Source organism: Labrus bergylta, chromosome 3 (assembly GCF_963930695.1).
Source record: "Labrus bergylta chromosome 3, fLabBer1.1, whole genome shotgun sequence".
Classification (NCBI taxonomy): domain Eukaryota; kingdom Metazoa; phylum Chordata; class Actinopteri; order Labriformes; family Labridae; genus Labrus; species Labrus bergylta.
Window position 1 is genome coordinate 14,444,564 of NC_089197.1, and position 23,650 is coordinate 14,468,213.

Genomic DNA, 23,650 nt, shown 5'->3' on the forward strand with positions numbered 1-23,650 from the left:
TGACAAATATAAACTGAGGGTTGTACAGGAGGAAAACTCGAGATAAAGAAAAGTCGGTATGCTTTATCGTCTTGGGAGCATGAATGTCTGTACAAACTTTAATGTTGGTTTATACAATAGTTTGTGAGATAATTCAATCCGAACCAAAGTGGTTAACTCAGACGATAATTTCAATCACTTCTTCTTCTTCTTCTTCTTTAAAGGTGGACGGGATCCGTAATGTTTCATTCCCCATCCCTCATCCCATCGTCTCTTGAGGCTAAACCAGTTCACTCAATCCAGATTCTGAGCGGGCCTGAAGGCCTCTCTCAGCAGCCCATGCATCTCTTCTCCAGTAACTCCCTCGATATCCAAAAAAAACGTTTTTGCCGCATTGACAACAATTTTGATTCTTTCTGACTTTCTCTCAGCTTCAGCAGCACAGTTAATCACCAAAAAGGCAAAGAACTTAATCTTGTCGTTACCGAATCAGTATTCTTAATGGTCTCTATCAGATTCTGTTTCCTGTTGTTTAAGCCATTTTCTTTCCTTCTCACTTGCCCTTGGTTGGACCTTCTCTTTGATTTCCTCTTCATACTTTCCATCGCTCTCCTTCTCTTTGGTCAGTCTGCTCCCCAGGTCTCATAGCTGAAGACATGTTGTGGTCGTCTAACTGCTTCGATGACAAAGCCTTCCTTACTTTCATCTGTGACACACACTCAACAACAATGAATCCCTTTTCACATCGACTAACTTGACAGCACCAAGTTTACTCTTAACCCAACTCGCTACTTCGTGTTTGTCTGACAAAACTCTACAGTCATTGACTCAATCAGTCAGTTTTATTCAAATCAAAAAGGTTTCCGTCTCATTTTCACCCTCTTCACTAGAACTTGACATTTTCGCTTCTTTTAATCTTTTCCCTCCCATATTTCTTCCTGCTGCTTCTTTCAAACTCCTCCATGGTCTCTTCTCTTGCCTTGTCGGTCGCTCGCCACCTCAAACAGTTAACCCTCAGCCAGCCATCGCTTCCATGTAATGCACTTATAAATGGTACAAATCTTTTCAAACTAAACAAGCTGTCAGTATTGATTGACAATCTTCCTTGTATGTTGCCATGCCATGGCAATCACCCAAACAACATGGATGTGCATCAGTTTTACATGTGTCATTGTCTCGTGAAGGATGGGCAGAGGTGATAAAGAATTCATTGCAATTGATGTACCTTCCAGCATGTTATCTGTGATCGTTCTGCTGTAAATTATGCACCTTCAGAGTGTTGAACTTTGACCTGGTGAAGTCCAAACCCGGCCCCGGTTTTGTTTGAGAAAAAACTCATGAATGTTCAGCCGAGATATTACTTTGATCTATTTTTACTTAAAAACTCGAAGGAAATGCATTAAGGTATAGATGTCAATTATCCTCATCACATTTCTTCCTTTTGCAAACAACGTAGGAAGTAAAAACTATGTGTTGTCTTTGACTTAAAACATTGAGTAAATAAGTCTTACCAACATGTTTCTGCTGTGCTCCTGTTGGATTGATTTTTTGGGTGCAATAAACTGCTTTGTTTTCGCAGCTCTGCATGTTAAAGCTTAATTGATCTCTAGCATTTACATTATTGACCTTTATGTCAATGAGCAATTAACAATCAGGTGATTCATTATACCCAACAGCCGTTTTAACCAAGCACTCCTTATGCACTGAAGTTCATCACATAAAACAGGATAATAACTGAACCTCAGAGAATTAAAGCACAGAAGAGGAAAAATGTTCCCAGCTCAAAATCAGAAATGTCACTTCTTTAATCATAGGAGCATTTATTTGTAATCATTATAACTCACTGGGAAACATATTCAGCTCAAAGAGGCAATTATTTTTCACTGTCTGTTATCTCACAAGTCGTTTTTTACGTCCTGATGTATATGTTTTGACACTATAATATTTCTTGAGCTTCAAAGAATGAGTACTTAAGATAATGTTTTCAAAGTACAGCTGCTCTTTTGACTGAAAAATAAAAACACCTGCCTGAAATCTGCATCTAAGAACCTGTTTGCTGCTCAGGAAAGCAGCCAAATGATTCCAAACTCCAGCAGAGAAAGAGCTTCACCCTAATCAAGTCTGTGCAGGTTTAGTTTTTTTTCCCTTTCCTTTAAATTTGCAGGCAGCTGCTGGTGGGAGAGGAGTTAATTAGAACCAACCACTAAGCAACATCATGAGAAAGATTTAAAGCAGAATCTGCCGCGTGTGAGCACTTAAGTGTGTGTGTGTGTGGGGGGGGGGGGGGGGTTAGCACGGCATAAAATGCTGCCATGTGGAGAAGTGGAAGAGCTTGATTATACTGCAGCAACTCTTCCTCCCCATCATCAACATGACATTCTAACTTTACTTCATCAGCTGCACTTTCATGTTGTGAAATTGTGCTTAAAAATGTTGGTGGAAGATGTTGACTTGTTCTGAACAGTGAATTTAAAAGCTGAATACATTATCTGTAAACATGTGCCATCATTTTAGTGGTTACACTTTTTTTTCAGCAGTTTCAGTATATAGTTGTTTGAATTCATGGTTTAAAAAACAGTAACAGATACTTTATCATCTACCTCATTATTTTGAAGAGATGCCCGAAATAACCCGTTGTGCCATTTCTTCTTTGCAAATATTGCCCTCTTGTGGTCCATGGACTATCTCGCAAGACTTCATTGTATGTTTTTAGAGGAAACGTCTCAATTATAAAAATGTTTCCTTTAGATGTTACTTTCTGTAACATAATATATTCACAATCAAATTAACACATGTTTCCTTTGTCATATAATATCTGTTAAAACAAAACCTCATCCATTTTTAGATAAATTCCAAAATGTATTCCCCCTTTTTAATTTAATTTTTAAATCTATAGTTGGTTTTGAAGATTAGTAAAGTGAAAAACAGGATTAAAGACACGTGTTTTAATTGAATCTACTCGATTCAAACATATTCAAAGTTTGCATACACAGACATGTGTATGTACATACTATTGCACAGGGTTAGCATACATGGCTGTGTTTATGTTTTGCACTGGGGTGAGATACATGGACGTATGTATGTACACATGTCCTAATTTGCTTAGTATTATACAGGTTACATTTGAAGGTGTTTTGACATTTTTAATGTGGCTCTGGAAATAAAGTGAAGTATCCAGGTTGACTCCCAGGTACTTAAACAAGTTGTAGTTCTTCCCCTTCCAAGAAAACATGTGTGTGTGAGGTCTATTCTACACGAATAGAAAACGAAACATCATGCAACATCATGTTTTCTTAATTTTTTTTATTAGGAGGCAGGATTTGGTGAGTCAGTCCTGGACGTGCATCAACTCTGATGTGAGAATATCTTTGATATTTTGGCCGGTATAATAATTCCTTCATCATCAGAAAAAAAGATGAAAAAATTATGTTTTTTTTTTTAATTATTTGAAAGGAAATTGAAAGTTTCCACAAAAGCAAAGACAATCACTAAAAATGTATAAAATAAACTGATTTAAGTTGACTAAAATATAAATATACAGTATATGAATTCATTTAACTCAATTTTTTAGGTGGATTCAACTTTTGATTTCAAGTCAAAAGAAATTGAAAGAGTATTTTGCCTCAACTAGATCATTTAACAGGAACTGAATTGTGATCCAACATTTTTGATGGCTTAAAGATTTAAGTACAACTGACCTGATGCCAAGTTTATTTGACTAGAAAATGTTCTTTGAAACAATCACAAATGTATCTCAACGTATCTTTTTAAGTTCTGTTAACTTAAAATTTAGGGCAGCCTGGACACTAACTTTAAGTTATAACTAGTTTCTCTTTTACAGTGCAGAGGCACACAGCACATTTTAAAAGAGTGGCTAACTCATAATGCTAACCCACACTTTGAATTCAGCTTCTTCAGAGTCCTCCTCTTCATCCTCCATATTATCCTCAAGGTGTGGCATCACATTATTCTTCACTCTGTTAGCATCCTCTTTGCTGTAGTCGGCATTTTGTTATTATCACCACCACAGATATCACTCACTGTTTCCTAATTTCCTTATTTTAAAGGAAGTTCTTAATAATCTGTTTAGAACAAACATATTGTATCTCACCAAGATGATTCAAAAGTGTACATCCTTAATCTGGAAATCCTCTCTGAGCGAAGATCAGCTTTTAGGGGACTGAGTGGAGTAGCAGGGGAAACATTACCATGTAGCCACCACTAGGGGGCTCAACTGAGCTACAATTTAAAAGGTCTAATGTTCTACAAATACCATGCCCATGATAAGTATAAACCCCAATATAGTCAGAAAACGGAAGAAAACACATTTTTTTCTTTTGAGAAAATAATTTATTCGGGAACACAATAAACATGTTTCCTCACATTAGTAGATCACACACACCACCTTTCTTCAACAAAATCACCCAGTGTTCAGTAACAGATTACATCATGTGTTGGCCAGTGTGCCTCCTCTTGTCAACTCCACATCTTTTACCTTTTTTTCCTGCTTTAAAATGTTGGTTAATAATTAAAGCTGCGTAATAATGAACTCTGAGCCCTGAAATGCCAATCCTCTTTTCTTTTTTTTCTTTTTTCTTTTTTTTTTTTTGGGGGGGGGGGCGCTAAAATGATAAAATCGCACAATTGTAGGCAATATTCATCTCAACATGAGCTGTATTTTCTGATTCATTTATACATGTCAACTCATTGGAGGTTTAATCTAAGTAATATTACTCAATTATTTTCAGCTTCCAAGTAATGAAGAAAATTGAGCCCACAACTTTAAAAACAAACTGTTTGAAGCACTGGGGTTAAGATAAGTACAGTGGAGCATATTAACAAGGTAAAACAACACTTCAGATCCCACACCCCATGAGAGAATGATCTCAGTGTTCATGACATGATTTGGTCGAATGCCGTCTGACACTATTTCCTAACACATTAGTATTGAAACAACAAGAGAATCCCTCCTAGTTGGTTATTGCCATTATTTTTGTAATATCTGTTCCCTCAAATATTCAAATATAGGCCTACACTTTTTAAATATATATATTTATGTTGGTTTTTTTTTAGACTTTGTAGAGTTAAAGTGAAGACGTTTTGGTTTTTGTTGATCAGAAGTGGTGACATGACACAGTATACACTTACTGTATGTTTACTCATCAACACTCACACTCTGATGCGTTTGCACATGTAAATAATACAAGACCCAAAATGCATAACAGTACAAAATACAAAAAAGATACCCCAAATAATCAAATGTAAAAAAATACATCCAAATTATACATCCAAACCTGCATTTTTGTGCAAAGTTGGGGGGAGGCAAACATCTAAAAAAAAAAGAAAAAGAACACAAATGGCTCTCACTGCGGACACTGGGTTTGTGCTGGTGTTGTCATTGTTCAGCTCATTTCTCCTATGAGTCAGAATAAATCCAAACCACACCTGATCTTTCTTTGACAGAGAGCTGCAGACACTGAACCGTGAACTGTATCATCTCAGGGCAGATGTTGGCCATAAATGCCTGGCAGTTGTTGTTAGGTCTTTCTGACAACAGATGGCGATAGTGACATTTGGTTTGTGGGACACAGGACGACCGACAGCCTATAAAAGGTAGATCTTTGCTGTCAGCCTCGTAATTTAATGCAGATTTTCTTTTAACCTAACAGGTCCATAGAAAAATAAGATTCCAATTAGTTTCATACAGTGAGGTTTACAGATTTGGATGTTGGGGGGGAAAACGAGGCATCGTGATTGGATCAGGAAGTTACATACTGTATCTCCTTAGTTTAAAAGGGATTACATTGTATGGTAAATCCCTTTTTTTTAAATGAAAGCCGAGTCAGCATGGTGTGATTAATAACCGGACCCAATTGTATTTTCACAGAACAATCTCCACAAAGGGAGGATAAAGTTAAGCCATTTACGTCTCAAGTGTCAAGTGTGTCGCCAGAGTAAAACCAAATTAATTTTCATAAATGCTAATAATCTGTGTAATAAAGTGTTAGTGCTGAAATGGTTAGTTACTTAATGGATATATTGATCAAAAGAAAAAAATGACAGAATATGATTTTGTCTCTATTCAGAGTAAAAAATGTGAAATGTTTGCTTGCTAGTTCAGTCTTCTTAAATACAAAGATTTGCTCCTGTTTTTGCCACTAAGGAGAGGAAATGTTTTTGGCAATTGAAGATGTAACTTTAGGTTCTGAGATGCTCTTTTGTGTCTTTTGTCGTTTGTCATTGTTAGCTGCAGCATTTCATTCTCTCAAATTTTATCCCACATTTTTTTTTTTTTTTAGAGGTTAACAAAAAATATGAATGCTCAAAATCAAAATCATCCTTCAGCCACGATGACTCAGAGCCTTCTTTATACCAACTCATCATTTTACGGTTCTACAGTTTTCTGGAAGTGTGGGGTCCATTATATGACTTTTTCTAGAATGCTAGACTTCCTGCATCTCACTACTACTTCAAAATACTATGAAACCCAGGTCTTGAAAAAAACCTAAAATGCCTCACAACAGAGGTGGTTGTCAATTCTCTGATATTCTTTCATCATTTCAAACCATCCATCTGTTTCGTCACAGTGTTTCAGAATACAGATTTACTTGGCAGGACTGGAAGAAGCTTCCTAAGCCCTTACATCAAAGCTCTCTGACAGATTCCGGTTTTTAAAAAGTCTATAGGTCCCATTATTGCAGTATGATTTAATCTAGACATGTTTGAGATGGATTTCTACAAGTCACTGCAGTGTTCCTCCAGTCCACCCTGCTGTGCTGCTGCAGCTTCAAAGCTCAGCTCATCCCAGAAAAGAAAACAAGAGATACCATCTTTAAAATAAAATATTCCCTTTTGCCAAATCTCTTCTGCATGCATTGCCCTCGATCTTATTACACAATTACCAGTATTTGACAAACATTCCACTAAAATAAACATTTGGTTGAGCATTTCTGAGCACTCTTACTCATCACACCTCACAGCTCAGGTAACGAGAGAATGAACTGCTACACGCTGCTGAACTCCCCTTTGAAATAGGGCCCTACATCAACCAAACAGCCGAGGGCATTTTCCCCAAATCAGACACCAAAGAATCATTGGCAAGGAAAAAATACTAAAGTGAACTGAGATGTTAACACCTAATGAGGTATTTTTTTTTAATGTGTACCAGCCTTTGAGCAGCAGCAGAGGCTATCCCTCAACCACTCAGGGGCTAGCTAGTACTAGGTCAGTGTCTGTGCAGTAGGAGAGGGATATCAGAGACGTGGCTGGACCCTCAGCTGATCAAAGGCAGATCAAAGAGTAAGGGGGCTCAAAGACATGGACAAAAGACCACACAGGGAACATCAGAGTCATCTAACTTTGCGTTATCATCCATGCTCCTACCAGTTCTTTCTATGGGTGACAAGGAGAGGTAAACCATCAACAATCTCCTTGCCTGCGCTTTAAATAATAAGGGAACAAAAAAAGGAAAAGGGGGTGTAAAGTGCATTAAATCAAAGTGATAGAATGCGACTGTGGGAATGTGCATGGTTCCCTTCTGGGGTTGATCCCTGCTCATGTCTGGTACACTTTCCTTTTAAGTGCCAAACACAAGTGCCAGGAGGATGTTATGAGCTGAAATAATGTGTCGAATCCCACTGTAATACTTAATTTCTCTATTCTACATTTTTCTACAAAACAACAGACATGAAGGGGGCCATAAGACCACCAAGAGAGAATTTGGATCACACCTACCAAACACAAAATCACATGCTCCATCACAGGTCTTTAACTCTCGGTCTACACAGGCACACACACACACACACACACACACACAGACACACACACACACACAGACACACTAGATTTGTGAGTTACACATACATACTACAAAGACGCTGTGTTGGTTAAGACAACAGACTAGGCTACATGGCCTTGGCGGTGATAAGCAGTGAGCTTCTTACAGGTGCAGTAAGTAGGCACCGGCTGCAGCACAGTCCTTGTTTAAAGTTAAAGGAGGCTTCTTGTGTGCTCTTGTTTTTCACTGGACTACTCTAAAGTGGTGCTCTCACTTTCTTTCCAATGCCAGTTTGACTTAATGTTTGTCATATTTGGTCAAAACCTCCATTTGCCAAGGATCTTTGTCGTGTACACGCGGAGAAAGAAACTGTTCCTGCTTTGAATTCAAAGTCTTCCCAACGGAAAAGAGCACAAAGGCAGTTAGTTGTTTGTGTTCCTTCACATACTGTAAGGTGACGGTGATTACAAAGGGAACCGTGGGAGGGAAGGCGTGGAGAATTGTTTGTTTGTGTGGGTGTGTATGGGAAATTTGGGTAGCACCAGAGGAGAAGGCAGAGAAAAGAGTTTAAGGTTCAGTTCAGGTGTCTCCTCAGTGCTGGGACTGTAGGGGCTGGAGAGGGTGAGAGGGGAGAGAAGGGGGGAGAGAGAGAGAGAGAGAGTGACACAAAGGTTTATGCTTTTTCCTCTGTGCAGGAGCTCTCACTTAGGGGGCCACTTAGGCACGGTGGTTTCTGTTTCTCCCACTGGCACATGGAATTGGCGTAACCCACAATCACTTTGTCCATCCAGGTGAGGGGCTGGGGGAAGAGCACCGCACCCTCGAAGAAGCCCAGGTGGCCTCCGTGTAGCGTCAGGGAAAAGATGACATTCTGCTTCTTTGCTAAAGGATGACACAACACACAGGAATTAGGCCTCTGTACTCTGGACAGTGTGTACACAACAGTATCTGAAAGCAAACAGTCGACAAATGACCAAAAATGGCTTGAACAGGGATCGTATTGCGCCTGTCATAGATAGCGCGGGTGTGTTTGACTAATCAAACAGATAACAGCATCACTCAGCTTCTGGCAGGTAGATACCAACACATCTGGAAGTTTAAACCGATCTACAGTACAAGTGCCTTGACTGGTCTCTTAGGCGAGCACACTGGAACTTTTGTTTGCTTGACTGACACAAAAATGGCATTAAGAAAGTAAATACTCATGTCGGTTAAAAGTAAACAAGTTACTTCATTTAAGACTTAAATTTTAGTTTCATAAATTGACAGTAAGTGCCCTGACCTAAACCCCAACAAACTCTTGTTTCATGAACTGGTATGCTGAATCATTGACATCACATTATCACTTTGGTGGGGGAATTGGAGCAACTTCCTCCAGTTAGTGTCTAAAAAATAATGTGAATGACCTTCTAATAGCAGAGCAGTAATGCTCATGGTTTTGGAATAAGATGTTCAACAATCATATATGGGTGTAATGTTCAGGTGTCAACACCTCGTGAAGTGTAATAATTATCGACTTACAAAACAGAACAGAGGGCTACACCTACACAAAAGGATGTTAACACTCGACTCCAGAGACCTAAAAGGTGTTGACAGGTGCTAAAACTTTGTATTTTACCTTAGTCTTTAAATAAATCTGGTATTATCACCTCAGGGTTGCAGACCTTTGCAAACCAGTCAAGTTGCAGTTTTACACCCAGCCCTGTGTTTCCAACAAAATGACTTTAACGCCATCTTATATGGTTGTGGGTGATTTTTTTGTATACCTAACACATTTGAAGGAATAAAGTACCCTAAAAATAAAACAAGAGCATATAAAAGATATATGTTAAACAGAAGAGATCACACCACAGCCATTTACAGAGGGAAGAGATTTTCCACTGATTGATCAGAGATGCTGTAGTTCTCTCATACTAATGTAACTTAGACAAAAAAACAAAGACAATATGTTTAAAACCAGGCGTTGCTAAGATATTGGTTTCAAGAGAGGGCGCTGGACATGAAGTCACAGTGACCTTAATCTTTGAACTCTCTGATTGAGTCAGTCAACCTTTGAGTCCAAGGGAACATTTGTGAAACATGGGAAGATGTTCGAGTCAGGGTTTTTCCAGGAAATTATGATGTCACAGTAAAGTTGAGCTTTAAATCTAAAATGTCTTTACACCATAATTAAATTCAATTAGAAGTGTGCGTGATATTGTGTCATAAACATTGCATGAGTGCTTTAGTCATGATCAAAAACCATAATGACCTTAAGCTTTGACCACCAAAATCTCATGAGTTAACCTCGAGATAAAATGGTCGTCTGTGCCATTCCCCTCTGACATTCTTCAGATAAATGTATCCACACATATTAGAAAGGTGGAGCTATGTAGAGGCAGGCCACAAGATAACCAGAAAACATTGTGCCACCTGCCACAGTTGTCGGCAGCATAGTCATGAAAGGGGGAGTGAAACCAATCACCCATATATTATTTCAAGAAAAAAAAAAAAAAAAAAAAAAAAACCTTCAATAGTGCTACGGCTGTGGACAAGCAGTCTGAGTGGTCCCATGAAATGGATTAGCCTGAATCTTTTTATTGTCCTGCTTTTATCTGGGTTAGTGGGTGAGCCAGATGCGGTTGACTAGCGATTAAGATCCCACAGGGTTTTCACCACTGTGCACTATTCATGTCAGCGGCTGAGCTGCCATGAAACCGCCTAGTGCTCATTCAGACCCGGAGCCATTTCTATAGCAATCTCTGAGTGACAGGTTTGGAACAGTGTGCTCTGGAGAACACCTTGAACTTTAAAAAGACACTCAAACATGTTGCATGTGCTGCCACATTCTTTACATTCTGGCATGAAACCAATGATGCACTAATGAATCTGGGGGCGCCAATAGCCTAGTGGTTAGTGAGCTCGCCTAATGTACGGAGGCTGTGGACCCTAAGCGGGCGGCCCAGGTTTGAGTCAGACTTGTGGCTCCTGTCCTGCATGTCATTCTCCAATCTCTCCCCAATTTCTGATTCTATCCTGTTTCTACATAAAAAGGCAAAAAAAGCCCAAAAATAAAACAATATTTTTTTTTAAAAAAAACCCATAAATGAATCAGAGGTATTACTAAATTTCAAGCTGTAAACTTATCAGAGATGTTTTATTCCAATCTTATCACATCACCAACAGGGAGTGTACTTCTGTCCTCTCCGGGTAGTCTTCTGTCTGAGTCACTGTGACATATTTTAGGGCAAAGGTGAAGGCTGATCCCCTCTACAGTAAGTGTTACTTTTTAGAGACACGTGCAGGACAGAGTCGCATGAACTTCCAGGCAGGACTCATCCGCCCACACAAACAACCTCACATGAGGGATTTTCCTTTTCCAAAATAGTTTAAGAGGCCAGTAGGATTAAATTTAGCTCAGGCTGAAGAGGAGGGACGCTTCATTAGACACTAGGTAACGAGGAAGCAGTCTAAGATTAGATTACCGGTAACTGTTTGGGAAGTGAGCTTTAAATACACTGTGAAATCAGTAGCAGGTAAAAAGTTAAATAATGGGAGCCTGAGTAGAAGTAAAACTATGTGGCGTGTGTATGAGTGAGTGTTACAGCTGCTTTACACACACCCACAGACATAAATCATAAACGTGACCTATCTGTAACATCCTGTCCTCCTCAGGATGTGGAGCCAATTTATAAGAAGGCCTCTTGAGATTGGAGACACGTTTTTTTTTTTTTTTTTTTAAGAACAAAACTTTGGGTGTCAACTGTAACCATTATAGTCAGACAGGACAGGCATGTTCATTCAAAAAGAAACGATGACTCAATGGGCAACAGGGATTAAATATGTGACACAATGCATCTATAAGAACATGAAAAACTCCAGGGCAGAGTTTCCCTATACAAAGCCAACTACACACTTATTCAGGACAATCTAGTATCATATATAGTTTAAGTTGTTAGTATTATTAAAGATAAGATAATAAAATAACAGAAGCGGCATAAAATGTGTTTTAAAATTATTTAATTTTCCTATAAGAAACTCTTTCAGTGACTCTTAGATCATTCTTTCTCTCCCTTTTTTATGTTTTTATTATTGGAAGACAACAATTAGCTGTACTTAAAATTTGGAGCTGCACTATCCAGAATCTTCAAATTACAGACAACAAAACTAGATCAACAAAAAGTATTCAAAAAACCAGTACATGCTTGAGTTTTTTATTTTTTTTGTAATACTAAATACATATGAAAGTGTTTCCCTTTAAAAAGGTCTCTTGCTTATATTTCAGCCACAAGAGGAGAATATGAATCCCTCTCTGTCTTAAACACTGTTGGTACCAATAAATGAAATGTGAAAGTTAAAAAGTTAATGCCCAGTACGACATCACAGGAATGCCATACTTTATTTTAGTGAACATGGTTTAAAAAACTTGGAAGAATAACACTTCTGAAACACTAAGGTTTAAAACTGCTGCGGTTGTCATGATGCATGCTGGGAGTTACCTGCTAATGTCCTGGGAATGGTGAGCAGTGAGTCATGGACCAGAGGATCGTCTGCAGAGTTCACTAGCAGCAATGGCACCTTTACCTGGAAATACAAATCAGCCCATCGATTAAATACACAAACAAACTGAATAGAGAAACATTATCATATGATGATGTGAGTCTTGTGCAAAAGCAGATCTTACATTGTGGATATAATGGACACAACTCTCCTTCTCATAGTACTCTTTGAGAGAGCTGTGGCCGTGGAATTTTCTGTTGAAACACAAAAAATGAAGTGTGGGTAAACAAACCTGAAAAAAACTGACATAGCGAAACAATCAAAACAACACTGACAGGTATGAGCTTTCACTTATTTGCTTCTCAAAATACCTCATGATGTTGTCGTCGATCTGCATGAGGGACGTTGCTGTCCACAGCCGACCAAAATCTGCATCTAACCTTTTAACGGAGCTTCCTCCAAACAAACTGTGCCTGTAACATACAGAAGTGACAAAGGTACATACACAGAAAGACAAGAATCATTCATGAAAGTGTTAGTCTGCAAACTACTTAACTATTTGTGAAATGCAGTAAGGGACTTAACCAAATCACTGGGTGTGGAGGGGGATCTGAACATTTTGTTCAACTTATAATAAAAGCAAGATGCTCTTGGTATGACACAACATGGGACGGATTGTATGTGAGAATGTAATATGTCTGTGAGTCTGTGTAATGTCAGATTGAGCCTGGTGGAAAACAGAGCAGGTCACTGCCCTAGTGTTCTCTTTCTGCAAGTAGGTGTGTTTATCTTGTGGAACTAGCTGCGGTTGCTGCTGAGCAAATAACATGTCTTTTTTTTTTAAAAGCAGAAGTGATGTTTGAGAACTATCTCCAGGAGACCTCCTAACAACAACATTACACATGCCACTCATGTATACTATGGTGAAAGAATGTGAACTGCATGTGGAGGATACCTGTGTGAGAGGATGATTTTCTTCATGTTGTCTGCCATGAGAAAATTATAGAACCGTCTGAACTGGTCCCACTGTAGGAATGTTTCCTGGGCCCTGGGGGGGAGAGAGAGAGAGAGAGACACACACACAGGAAGTAAGCTTTGTGCAGCCCGTCTGCATTCCATACAACACACTAAACGTCCTGTGTAATCCACTGGACAAAGAGTCATGCTGGTGCAGAGAGAAGCAATGCTGTCAGGCATTACCATGCAGCTCACTGACAGAGACAGACTGAACCAGCACATGGACAAAAGATATCTCACTAAAAACTGAACATTAGATAATGTTAAAGTTAAAAAGTAATATAAAGTTTCTTAAATTAACCAGACATTATTTGTAGAGAAGAGGGACAGCTTAGGAGAAGAGCTGACAAATGGGCAAATAGGTTGCAACCCTGATTTAAAAGGAGATTCATTGAAAGGGGGAAAAAAAAAAAAAATCTGGATTACAATTTTACAAAAGAGCAGTGTAAAACAGACTCTTCCCCCTGCAGACAAATACATCAAACTTTAAAAGACCCAGCCTGTCGTGTCTGCCTAGAAACTCAGGCTGCATTTAAACCAAGGAGGTGTGACTCAGTACAATGTGAGCACAAGCTGTAGATTCAGCTCTCATGTACTAGTAGTTTAGAAACCTACATGCAAAAATACAGGATGGTTTTGTTTGCGCTGTGTTCCATAAATGTGCCTCTGTGTGTTCACAAGATGTTTATCCTGGGCATGTAGTCAGACCAGCAGTTCAGTTCATTGCATTGTACACACATCAACCCTTCTGCTTTATTCCAAATTATTCAAATAAAAAGGTTTTAAGTCAAATGCTTAACATAGAATATCCAGGTTGAACACACAGACCATCCACATTACTGAGGGACAGCAAACTGTGAAGACAAATGTACGTTTCAACCAGTGCAGAGCTCTAAAAATCGGAAGCTGAGTTTTTACAAGTCTGTTTCTTTAAGAAAAGGTTTAGAAAGTAATAAATGGTCATTTAAATAGTTCAGAGAAAAGCTGAAAGATTTAACAACTGGAAAGAGATTCTAGGTAGACCGAACCACATGGATGTAATCACTAATCATTCCTTGGCATTATGATGATTGATATTCTTCAATATTTTTTGAAGTGTGAACATCTAGAGCTTGTGTAATATGAAGGGGCTTAAATGGCAGTGTGCATTTTAATGAAGAGATGAGAGGACCCACCTGAGAGCGCTGTACCCCTGACAGACGCTGACACAACACAGCACTCGCTCCTGGTTTGTCATATTCTCTCCCAGGAACTTGCAAACAATGTTTCCACCCAGACTGAAGCCCACCACGATCAGCTGGGTCTGAGGATATGTTCGCTTAATGTAGCCAACCATGGAGGCAAACTCCCATGTGCATCCTGTAAGAAGAACGGTTCAGTTTTCAATCAATACATATCACCTCAGTAGGATGGAGCATTCGTCTCTGCTCAGCAATTCCCGCTGATGGTGCCTAGACTCAGGGCATTACACTCGTGTCCGTATCAGACCTTTTTAAAAGAGCTCAGGCCTGAAATCTCTTATTATCTCTTTTTCTGAAAGCTTTAGTGACTCATAAAGCCTTTAAGCTTTTACCTTGATGTTGTAATGAGATTTGTCTGGATGAAAGCTTTAAAAAAAAAAACTCAAACTAAACCAGATTAAAGCAAAAGAAGTTAATATGTCACCACAAAAATATATAATTATAAATATCTTTGAACATATAGTTCAGCTGTGCTCACTGTTATGAAAGGGTAAGTAGCTCTCACTGGCCTTAACCCCAGACGATTTGATTAGAACAGAGACTAAGAAAATTATAAATAAATAAAATGCTGATTCAGTAATACTGATCATCAAACCAAAGAAAATCCCCTTTTCATTCTCAAATCTGGGTTATTATTATTTTTCAATACTCCTACTACAAAAATGTGATCCTGCACTTCATCTCTCAGATATGTCATTTGAAGTCAGCATCTTTATCTCACCGTAGGTAAACATGCGTGGAGAGGTCAGCTCAATGTTTGGAAGAGCTCCCAGGTGGTTCAGCACAGCGCAGCGGTACCCTTCCTTCTGGGCGTAATCCACAAAGGTTCGGACGTAATGTTTCTCACTATGGTTACCAATTCCAGGACATATCACCATGGTGATGTCATCTAGTGAAACAGACATACGGATCAGAGAGAGACATTTTCAAGTCCAAGTTATGTATGCGGATCACAATATCGAAGTTAAGGTCAGGGTTCAGCTGAGGCATTTAAAGAGAGGAAAACCATCTTTAAAACTGTAAAAGTAAAAAGTCCAGCAGAAAAAACTAAATGGTAGAAACCTCAGCAGAGGAGGAATCTCTGTTCCAGGACGGACACACTCATTGATTTGTAGCATGAACAGGCTAAATAATAATAGCAATAAAATATTTAAAGGTACAGCATTTCAAGATATTCCACAACATAGATGAGATTTCTCTGTTTGGCACCAAATAAAAGATTCAATTAGTCCTCAACTGCTACAGCAAATAATGTCCAATAAAGAATATGTTTGTAAAAAAAAATGAATGTTAATCAAATTCATCACCTCCTGTTCGATGGTCCCCAACTGGCTCAAACAGGTCAAAGGTTGCAGTGGCCCCGTCCTGCATGGGTAAGTACTTCCTGATTCCACTAGGGTGAGGTGAACTCACCCGACCAAGTTTACCGTACAGAGCCGTCTGGAGGTGACCGCTCTTGCCCCACAGTAAGGGAGGAATGTACCTGCAAAACACAAACGTGGTATCTGCTATTACATTTGATATGGAAATATGAGCGTACTGTACTAATGCACTCAGTAAAAGCTCAAAGTTAAGAGCCAAGAAAGACCATTAAACACCATGTTGTCCTGAGCAGATACATTTGCATTCTTGGTTTATTACATTGACATTCTGGCTCCTAGTTTGCATACAAAGTCACATTTCTGTCGCAGCTTTTGAAAAACAGCTTTACGCTCCCAACTGACATCAGTCTGTTGCTTTGTTTTTATAAGTTATGCTGAGCATGGATACTTGAATCCCTGTGATACCTCTGTAGGAGTTAGCTGTAGGAGTCAAGTCTGTGGATTACGTAATTCTCCTTTGAAACATTGTGCCTTGTGTTGTGCATTATCATGAATCACCATCTTATCCAGAAGTCCAAAAGGTGGTGAACAACCTGACAGGAAAACCGTGTCAGGAGCTATTTTTAGTCACGTATTATGAAGCCAAGGTTCATCAATATATTGAATAATCATCATAGTAGCTATAGAGATAACACCCAAGACATGTCTGTGTTTGCATTCCATGCGATGCTATAACCCTCTAAAAGGGGAAAAGGCATCATATCATGACTCCAAACCTCGGGGATAGCCTCGTCTGATAATAAGGCTGCCTGAATATACTTTTTGTATTTGATGGATCTTTACTCTATGGTTTCTTTCTCATGTTTAGCATTCTTTTATTTTCATTTTTCTCTTAATCCAATAAAAGATTGTTTTTTTTTTATTTAATTTAATTTGTATTCTAAAGTACTTTTAGAAGTAAAATAATACATAAAGAAACACAATGATGTTGATTATGTTAAGTTCCTGTGACACTCTTTAATAAAAAAAAACATGTTTTTTGGGGACGTTCATAAACATTTTAGCACAAAATATAAGTCCCTCTCTCTCACTTTGTTTCAATTACATAACATCCTATCTGGTATGTTCTTGTCACACTTGTTGACAACGACATGTAGAGGGGCCATCTTGGGAGGCCATCAGATAAGATAAACAATATGAAGCTCACACAGAGTGGACACTAATGGTCTTTTTATTGAACAGAGGTCCAAAATGTAGAGATAGTAAGTAGCAACACAGAGCGAAAGGATCAGTTACGTTAGCGGTTACTCTGGTCCTTCAACCTGCCTCCGACTTACTATACCAACAACAATTACCGCACCTAGAAAACTCCCGATACATTTTGGGACTGTCAATCAAAAACCAGACTGCTTCCATTTGGTAATAATGTAATCACCTTTAGCATGCAGTGTTACTGTAAGCATAGCTCAAGCTTAACCTTGCTTTTCCAGAAGACGCAGGCTAAATCTATGACTACTGGGAGAGGATAACCTCACTGTTGTGATGTGGACAGAGGATAAGCGAATCGCAGGTTGCCTGAGTTCAGCAACAGACAAGATGAAAACACAGGCAGCATTTTATTGTATTGTTACAGTTTGAAGAGAAAAACCTATGAACAGGACGACTGAGTCATTTTCTAAGATAAAACTTCAGGTAAAGACTCTTCAGAGGTTTTGCTCCCTGATACAGGATAATGCTTTCTTTTCTTAAAATCCTCAAGATTTAAGAAGCAGGACTTTTATACAGCCCACTCAAAATTAGTGATGTTGCAACTCTTGAATAAAAAAATGTGTGTAATTCAAAAAGGTATTGTTCATTCTTTGGTTCTAATCTGTTAACCTTTTTGAATAAGAATCACAGAGCTGCCTTTAAGAGCAAATTTCACCCTTGAATAGCGTGTGCATGTTCTATTGGGTTTTAAAGCAAATAAGTAACAGAACAGGAAACAGACACGTCAGTGCCGTCTGATGATGAGAAGAGCTTAAGTCCAGTTCAAAGTCCAAAGGTAAATTCAAAGGCCTTTGATGCTGGGAAGGTCGGAAAATACTTGCTTTGGGAAAAAATAAATTAAAACAATAATGGCATGTGCTGACTTTCTGCTAAAAGATTGCTTGTAAAAAAAAAAAAGGGACAGAAGCCATCCTGTGGCTCATATAGCTGAAGAGATAAACATCACTTGCAGTAAATGCATGATGCCGTCTTGTACTAAACTGTGTTTTTGTTTTTCACTGGTTTACCTCTCCTTTATTTTTAACTTTGCTTTGCAGTTTTATTATTACAAGGCTCCATTTAAATATGTTGCTGCTAAAGGCCGTCGGGCATTGATCTGTTTATTATTAGCTGCTGGCTTGTAACCATTGGTGCGATAACATCCATGACCAAAATTAAAAAGCAAAATCCTATACAATGAGCTGATAAATGTCAGTGACTGCAAATGTCACTGATTAATATAGGCAAAATAATTTTCCTTGGAAAAAAAACAAGACAAAAAAAAAAACAAGCTAACACCAAGATGCACTCCAAGAAAAGGTCATCTGTCCTGGTTTGTCCTCCTCAACACTTGTGTGATGTTCCCAAACACAGCTGAAGAAAAACGTGCTGTTGACTCAGCTAATCTCACAACATCCCTCCTATGCTTTCCTCTGTGTAATTGATCTTTGTTACGCAACACTGCAGGGGGTCATAACAAATGTGACTTCTCAACAACACAAAGACAGAAAACAGACGATGCTAACATCAACACTGCAGACACTTTCAGAGTCTTGGGTCATCTCTGTTCCAGCTACACTCCAGGGCATACATTTCTGTGAGAAAAATATGGCTTTTCAGTAGAGAATGATAACAAGTGAGGCACAAACCCAAACACCACAGTGCCCTTATGATTCTGTGACACTGCAGCTGAAAGGCCGAGGGCTCAGTAACAATCGGTTATATAAGCAGACGCTTGTGATGGCTCCAAGGGAGAACACCCTACAGAGCTCCTCTGGAGTATTTCAACACCAGCAGACCACAGGACATCTGTGATGTTCATGCCACATTAGACGAGCAGGTAGATGTTTATGGCAAATTACTGGACATTAGTGCCAGACTGCTGATCTGGTTTAACCTAACCAGGACAAAACCTGCTCACCATTGCCCAACAACTGATTTGCACCATTTATTATAAATCTGGTAGAGGTAGACCAGAGTAGACAGCAGACTTTCACTGATTGGGAGACTTGCATCTTTAAACATGCAACCTTGCTTCCCCTGCAGTGAAAGTCTATATTTGTATTGCAACTCTGACAAACCCAGTCTACCTTTGGGATAATCCCTGCAAACATTAGCCTGATGTTTATTCGCGCTACAACTGACGGTGAAACAAGACATCTCTGGCACAGAAATAAGGCAAACTCGGGAACACAGATGACAGATGGGACCACCGCCAGACAAACAGCTACCTTCACTGCAGCCCCAGATGGCCGAGTAGCAGTACAATTTCTATGGCAATGCCTTGATTCTTTGTGACAGACACAGAGCTGAGACAAAACTCACTCTTTGGTCAGTTGAGGACAGGACTTGAGCAGGAACCGGTTGAGAGGAGTGTCCTGGTAGGTGAGGTCGGGCGGTGCTGTGGGGCTCTTGAGGTTCAGGCAGCGGACAATGATGTAGAGCACCGTGGCAACCGCAGCCAGCTTCATGCCGTCGAACATGGCCGGCAGCTCTGGGGAGATCGTGTGCACGTCTGACTTGTGGGCGTTCATGATTATTCTGAAAAACAAACAAGTGGACAACACTACTATCAGTGCTTTCCCTTATGAAACACAGATAACAATATATTATAATACTTTTTTTCTCAAAAACACTTTCAATTAATTAAAATAGCATTTTTTTAAAAGACTTTTACTTATTTTCATTACTTATTTAGAAGTGTTTTTTGGGCTCTTGGTCGACTCATACTATGCCAGAAAGGTGATAAAGCACAGAGAGGGAAAAGTGAAATATCTAATGATGTCTGACTGACCTAAATATCCCTCCTGGTGACCAATGCCCTGCAGATACAGATCTGCTGAAACAAAAATGAGGAGCTACTTAGTCAGATAAAGCACTGTCAGTTACTTTAAACACTCACTTTAATTACAATTCAGCTTCAACCATGGCAAGAGGAAGCTTTGCTAAATAGAGGATAGAAGTGCTAACATTACTTTAAATAATTACATTTTATTCACAAGACATTCAGGACTATAATCCTGAACAGAGAAACGCTGCATCTCTAATGCAATCCAGTTATAATACTTTTAGTTCATGTTGTATATGTTCCAGCTGGCATTGACCAAAATACAAATGAGATGTGAAATTACAGAGAAAAAAAAAGAAAAGAGGAACTGTTGGAAAGACAAAAAGACCAAAAAGTTCCTTTTATCAGAAAGACAGGGGAAGTTGAGGTGTTTTTAACATTGTTTACCAAGCAGTCACATGAAACTAAAGGGAGGTAGCCACTTGTCAGCATTGAACATGCAGACAGATGATTATGAAATGATGCATCATAATGCGATTAACCATTATTTAAAAAAAATGTGGCTTCTACTCACCTTTGATGCTCAAGTTAGCCCCCAAAAAAGACTGAAGACCTGAAATGGGACGTCACAGTGTTGTGGTCAAACCTAAAGACAAAAACAGGAAATGCATTGGTCCCTTGATTATACTAATTGATCAGTATTAATATCCATTTTTTCTTATATTGTATATTTCAGTGGCTTGACTTAAAGTCAGCATTTTTATGATGACACAGAGATTTATAGTTTTTCTGATTAACTGAAATGAATTACTGGAATTCATATGACAATTAATGTCCTTAAAAAACAATGAAAGCTTCAAATGTACAAGTATAGAACGAGTACTTCATCTTCTGTTCTATAGTTAATAGTTTGGTTGAATTGTCACTTTCTTGATACAGACAAATCTCTAACACAATCGAGTCAATCTGCAGAAGTGAACACAATTTTCATTTTCTCCAGATATGGAGAGGTTTTGTGTGTCTGCACCTACTCCCTCTTAAGAAATACACTTCACTTTGACATCAACAAATCCTTCAAATAATGATACATGTCATCTTTTAAGCGATATTCCTTTAGGACTGATATGCCAACACAACGAAGAAGTTACAACCAATGCTCTCAGAACATGTAAGACACTTCAACAGACTACAAACACCACTTCTAACACCACTTATAAACTTAATACAACTCAGCGGTGCAGGAATAACCCCCCAGCTGCATGATATTACCGTCATTAATAACAAGGGGCCTCCCAGCATTCACAAAGCTAATACCAGTCTCATCCACTGCAAACACACCCAGTGAGTTACGTTACATCTGGCTGCGAGACTGTGTGTATTAAAAGTCACACTAGTGCCAGTAAATAAATTATCCAATTCAGCATGGGAGCAGTTGCTAAGATTGGCTCTCCAGTCTCCGTCACGACTTCAATAAGCCTGAAAAAGAGCTTTTTTTTTTCCACATTCAGAGACATGAGTGACCCTCGGCGAGCTGACACAACGATAATAATGAATTTCAAGTTTGACGGGCTCATTTCATTTTTTGACGGGAAAAGAGAAAAGGACATCAACCTGTGATGTTAACTTGCGTGTTGTTGTTTTTTTCTCTCCAAACGGAGGCCAACAATCCCGTCTTTGCTCTCTCTCTCTCTCTCTCTCTCTCTCTACTGAAAACCATGAAGCCTTTTTTTTTTTTTTTTTTTTTTTTTTTTTAAATGGAGGAGCTTGCAGAATATTTTGCGCAGTAACTTCACATTGAGAGAATCAGCAGCCAGGTTAAATAATACTTTCTTCTTAACCTTAGTTGAATAACATTCGCATTAAAGGGCTGGATGTCTGTGAGACTTAAATGTCCGTATATCTGCCTTTAATTATCAATCATCATCAGCAGCAGCTGAGCGCGGATACATCAAACAAAACAGCGGCATCATCGGTGTACTCACCTTGGCTATGAGGGAAATTAATAAGCTCCTTGCTGCTTATAAAGCGACAGGTCTTTTTTATTTTATTTTTTATATTCGTGACATTTCGTTTGTTTGTTTATTTAGTTTTCCTCCGAAGTGTAGGACGCCCTCTTCTTTTCACAGAGTCGAAGCTAACCTAGCCGAGACAAGCGACAGCAGCTCTGACATTATCTACTTCCTGGAAGAATCTGGAACGAGGATGCCGGATTTGTCATTGGTTAAAACTCACAATGACGTAGCAACAATTCCACTTTCCACGCCCATTATTTGTCAACATAATAACTGATACGCATTTTTCTCATTTCCTTTTTTTTTTTTTTTGACATTTAAATGTTCTATTTTGTTCTAGATGGGTTTTTTTAATAACATTGAATGTTTCTGACCCATTGCTCCACTTGTGACAGTGTTCTAAGGGAAATTGTTTCCATAATCGTCGTCAATTTTCTCAGATTTTTGACAAAATTGTTGCAACCAATAACCAAATCCATTATGAATATTGTCAAAACAGTTAATCTGTGGATGGATTAGCATTTTAGGGAAATACCATCGACTCGAGATCCTAAACGTGACAGGAATGTGATCTGAAACGTGTTACATAACATTCACTCTACACTGATCTCCACACTATTGCATGAACACAGATAATGTTTTATTAGGACATGCTTGCTGATAATGGTCACTGCATCTGAAAATAGTAACAATGATATTTAATTTCCTCACTCATACTACTTTAGAGAACAATTGCATGTATGACAAGTGTAAAAAAAAATGTACACTATAGGCCATCTACAGTATTATGCTGTTTAAATAGGCCTAATTTATTTCAAGTGACGGATGAGTCTTTAATTATCCGTGGCCAACAGTAAAACTCAATATTGACAATATTTAAAGAAACAGCGGTCCATGTTACTGTTATATCATAAGATCCACCTGATGGCGACAGAGTACAAGATATTCTTTATAAAGAAAATGCTGCCAGTGAGGAATACTTCCCATAATAGTCATCTAAAGTTTAATTAACCTTAGCTCTTGAGACAACACAGCTCATGTTTAATATACAACTTTTCTGTTGATAGTTATAATTACACTTTTGAAAGTAAAGGGGTGATGAACCATCCTTTGATTATAGGCTATGTTTGACACGTTTAAAGTTCAAAATTGTAAAGTATGCCTGAGGACTTCACATACAACTTTTACCACCTTCACAAACTCTTCTGACAAAACATGCAAAAGGAGATCAACATTCCTCTGGATGTAAATATAGTAGGCCTAGTCCTAAATAGCCTATATAGCCTATAAAGATTTAGTCTGTATACGAAACACATTTTAATATTTTAATTGGATGTAATTGCAATTGACCATGTCTCTGCAGTAAATGATAACTGTTTGTAGGCCTTTTTGGTTCTTAAAATTGGATGTCCTCCCCAATGTCCATATGGCCTTTACTGCTGCCAGGGCCCTTGACCAAAGACAATAATGCCCTTAGAGCTGCAGTTGGTTGGCTGCCTAACTTTGCCTTCTTTTGTCCTAAATACTTGGCAGGTTGCAGATGCAGTTTTCTCACAGGGATTAATTTAAGGGAACCAAGTTAGTAGATCATTTAGATTTGCTCGGTTCTATCTCTTAGATTCAATATCAAGGAGACAGGGTCACCATGTTACTCACCAAGACTGGAGCAAAACATACAAACAACTTAGTGTCAGAAGTGTCGTCCTGAGCTGCAGATATTTCATTTTACTTGGAAAGGCTTCGCAAAATAATAGCCCGTCAATAATCTCTGCATGGGGGTTTATTCT

The 23,650-nt window shown here is 38.7% G+C and overlaps 1 protein-coding gene across 3 annotated transcripts; it reads right to left on the minus strand.

The window, feature by feature from the left end:
* Positions 1-4,306: 4,306 nt before the first annotated feature.
* Positions 4,307-22,029, minus strand: LOC109989447 (monoacylglycerol lipase ABHD2). Of its 3 annotated transcripts, none has more exons than XM_020641202.3 (12): positions 21,834-22,029; positions 20,426-20,497; positions 19,858-19,899; positions 19,389-19,604; positions 15,801-15,976; positions 15,215-15,382; positions 14,428-14,611; positions 13,191-13,283; positions 12,607-12,708; positions 12,420-12,489; positions 12,235-12,319; positions 4,307-8,638 (listed from the first exon to the last, which is right to left on the minus strand). In XM_020641202.3, exons 4-12 carry the CDS (start codon positions 19,595-19,597, stop codon positions 8,430-8,432), a joined length of 1,296 nt encoding a protein of 431 aa, XP_020496858.1. In that variant the 5' UTR covers positions 19,598-19,604; positions 19,858-19,899; positions 20,426-20,497; positions 21,834-22,029; the 3' UTR covers positions 4,307-8,429. The 3 variants fall into 3 exon arrangements, with proteins under 3 accessions (XP_020496858.1, XP_020496860.1, XP_020496857.1); XM_020641204.3 differs by having other exon boundaries at positions 19,858-19,902; XM_020641201.3 differs by lacking the exon at positions 19,858-19,899.
* Positions 22,030-23,650: the final 1,621 nt, after the last annotated feature.

What these genes read in the sequence shown, in the direction of transcription:
- LOC109989447 (XM_020641201.3), bottom strand. Translation starts at nt 19,597, where the DNA reads ATGAACGCCCACAAGTCAGACGTGCACACGATCTCCCCAGAGCTGCCG. An exon ending in TGTCCTCAACTGACCAAAGA is followed by an intron (nt 15,977 to 19,388) that starts GTGAGTTTTGTC and finishes TGTGTTTTGCAG; the next exon opens with GTACATTCCTCCCTTACTGT. An exon ending in CAGGGGTACAGCGCTCTCAG is followed by an intron (nt 13,284 to 14,427) that starts GTGGGTCCTCTC and finishes TCTCCCCCCCAG; the next exon opens with GGCCCAGGAAACATTCCTAC.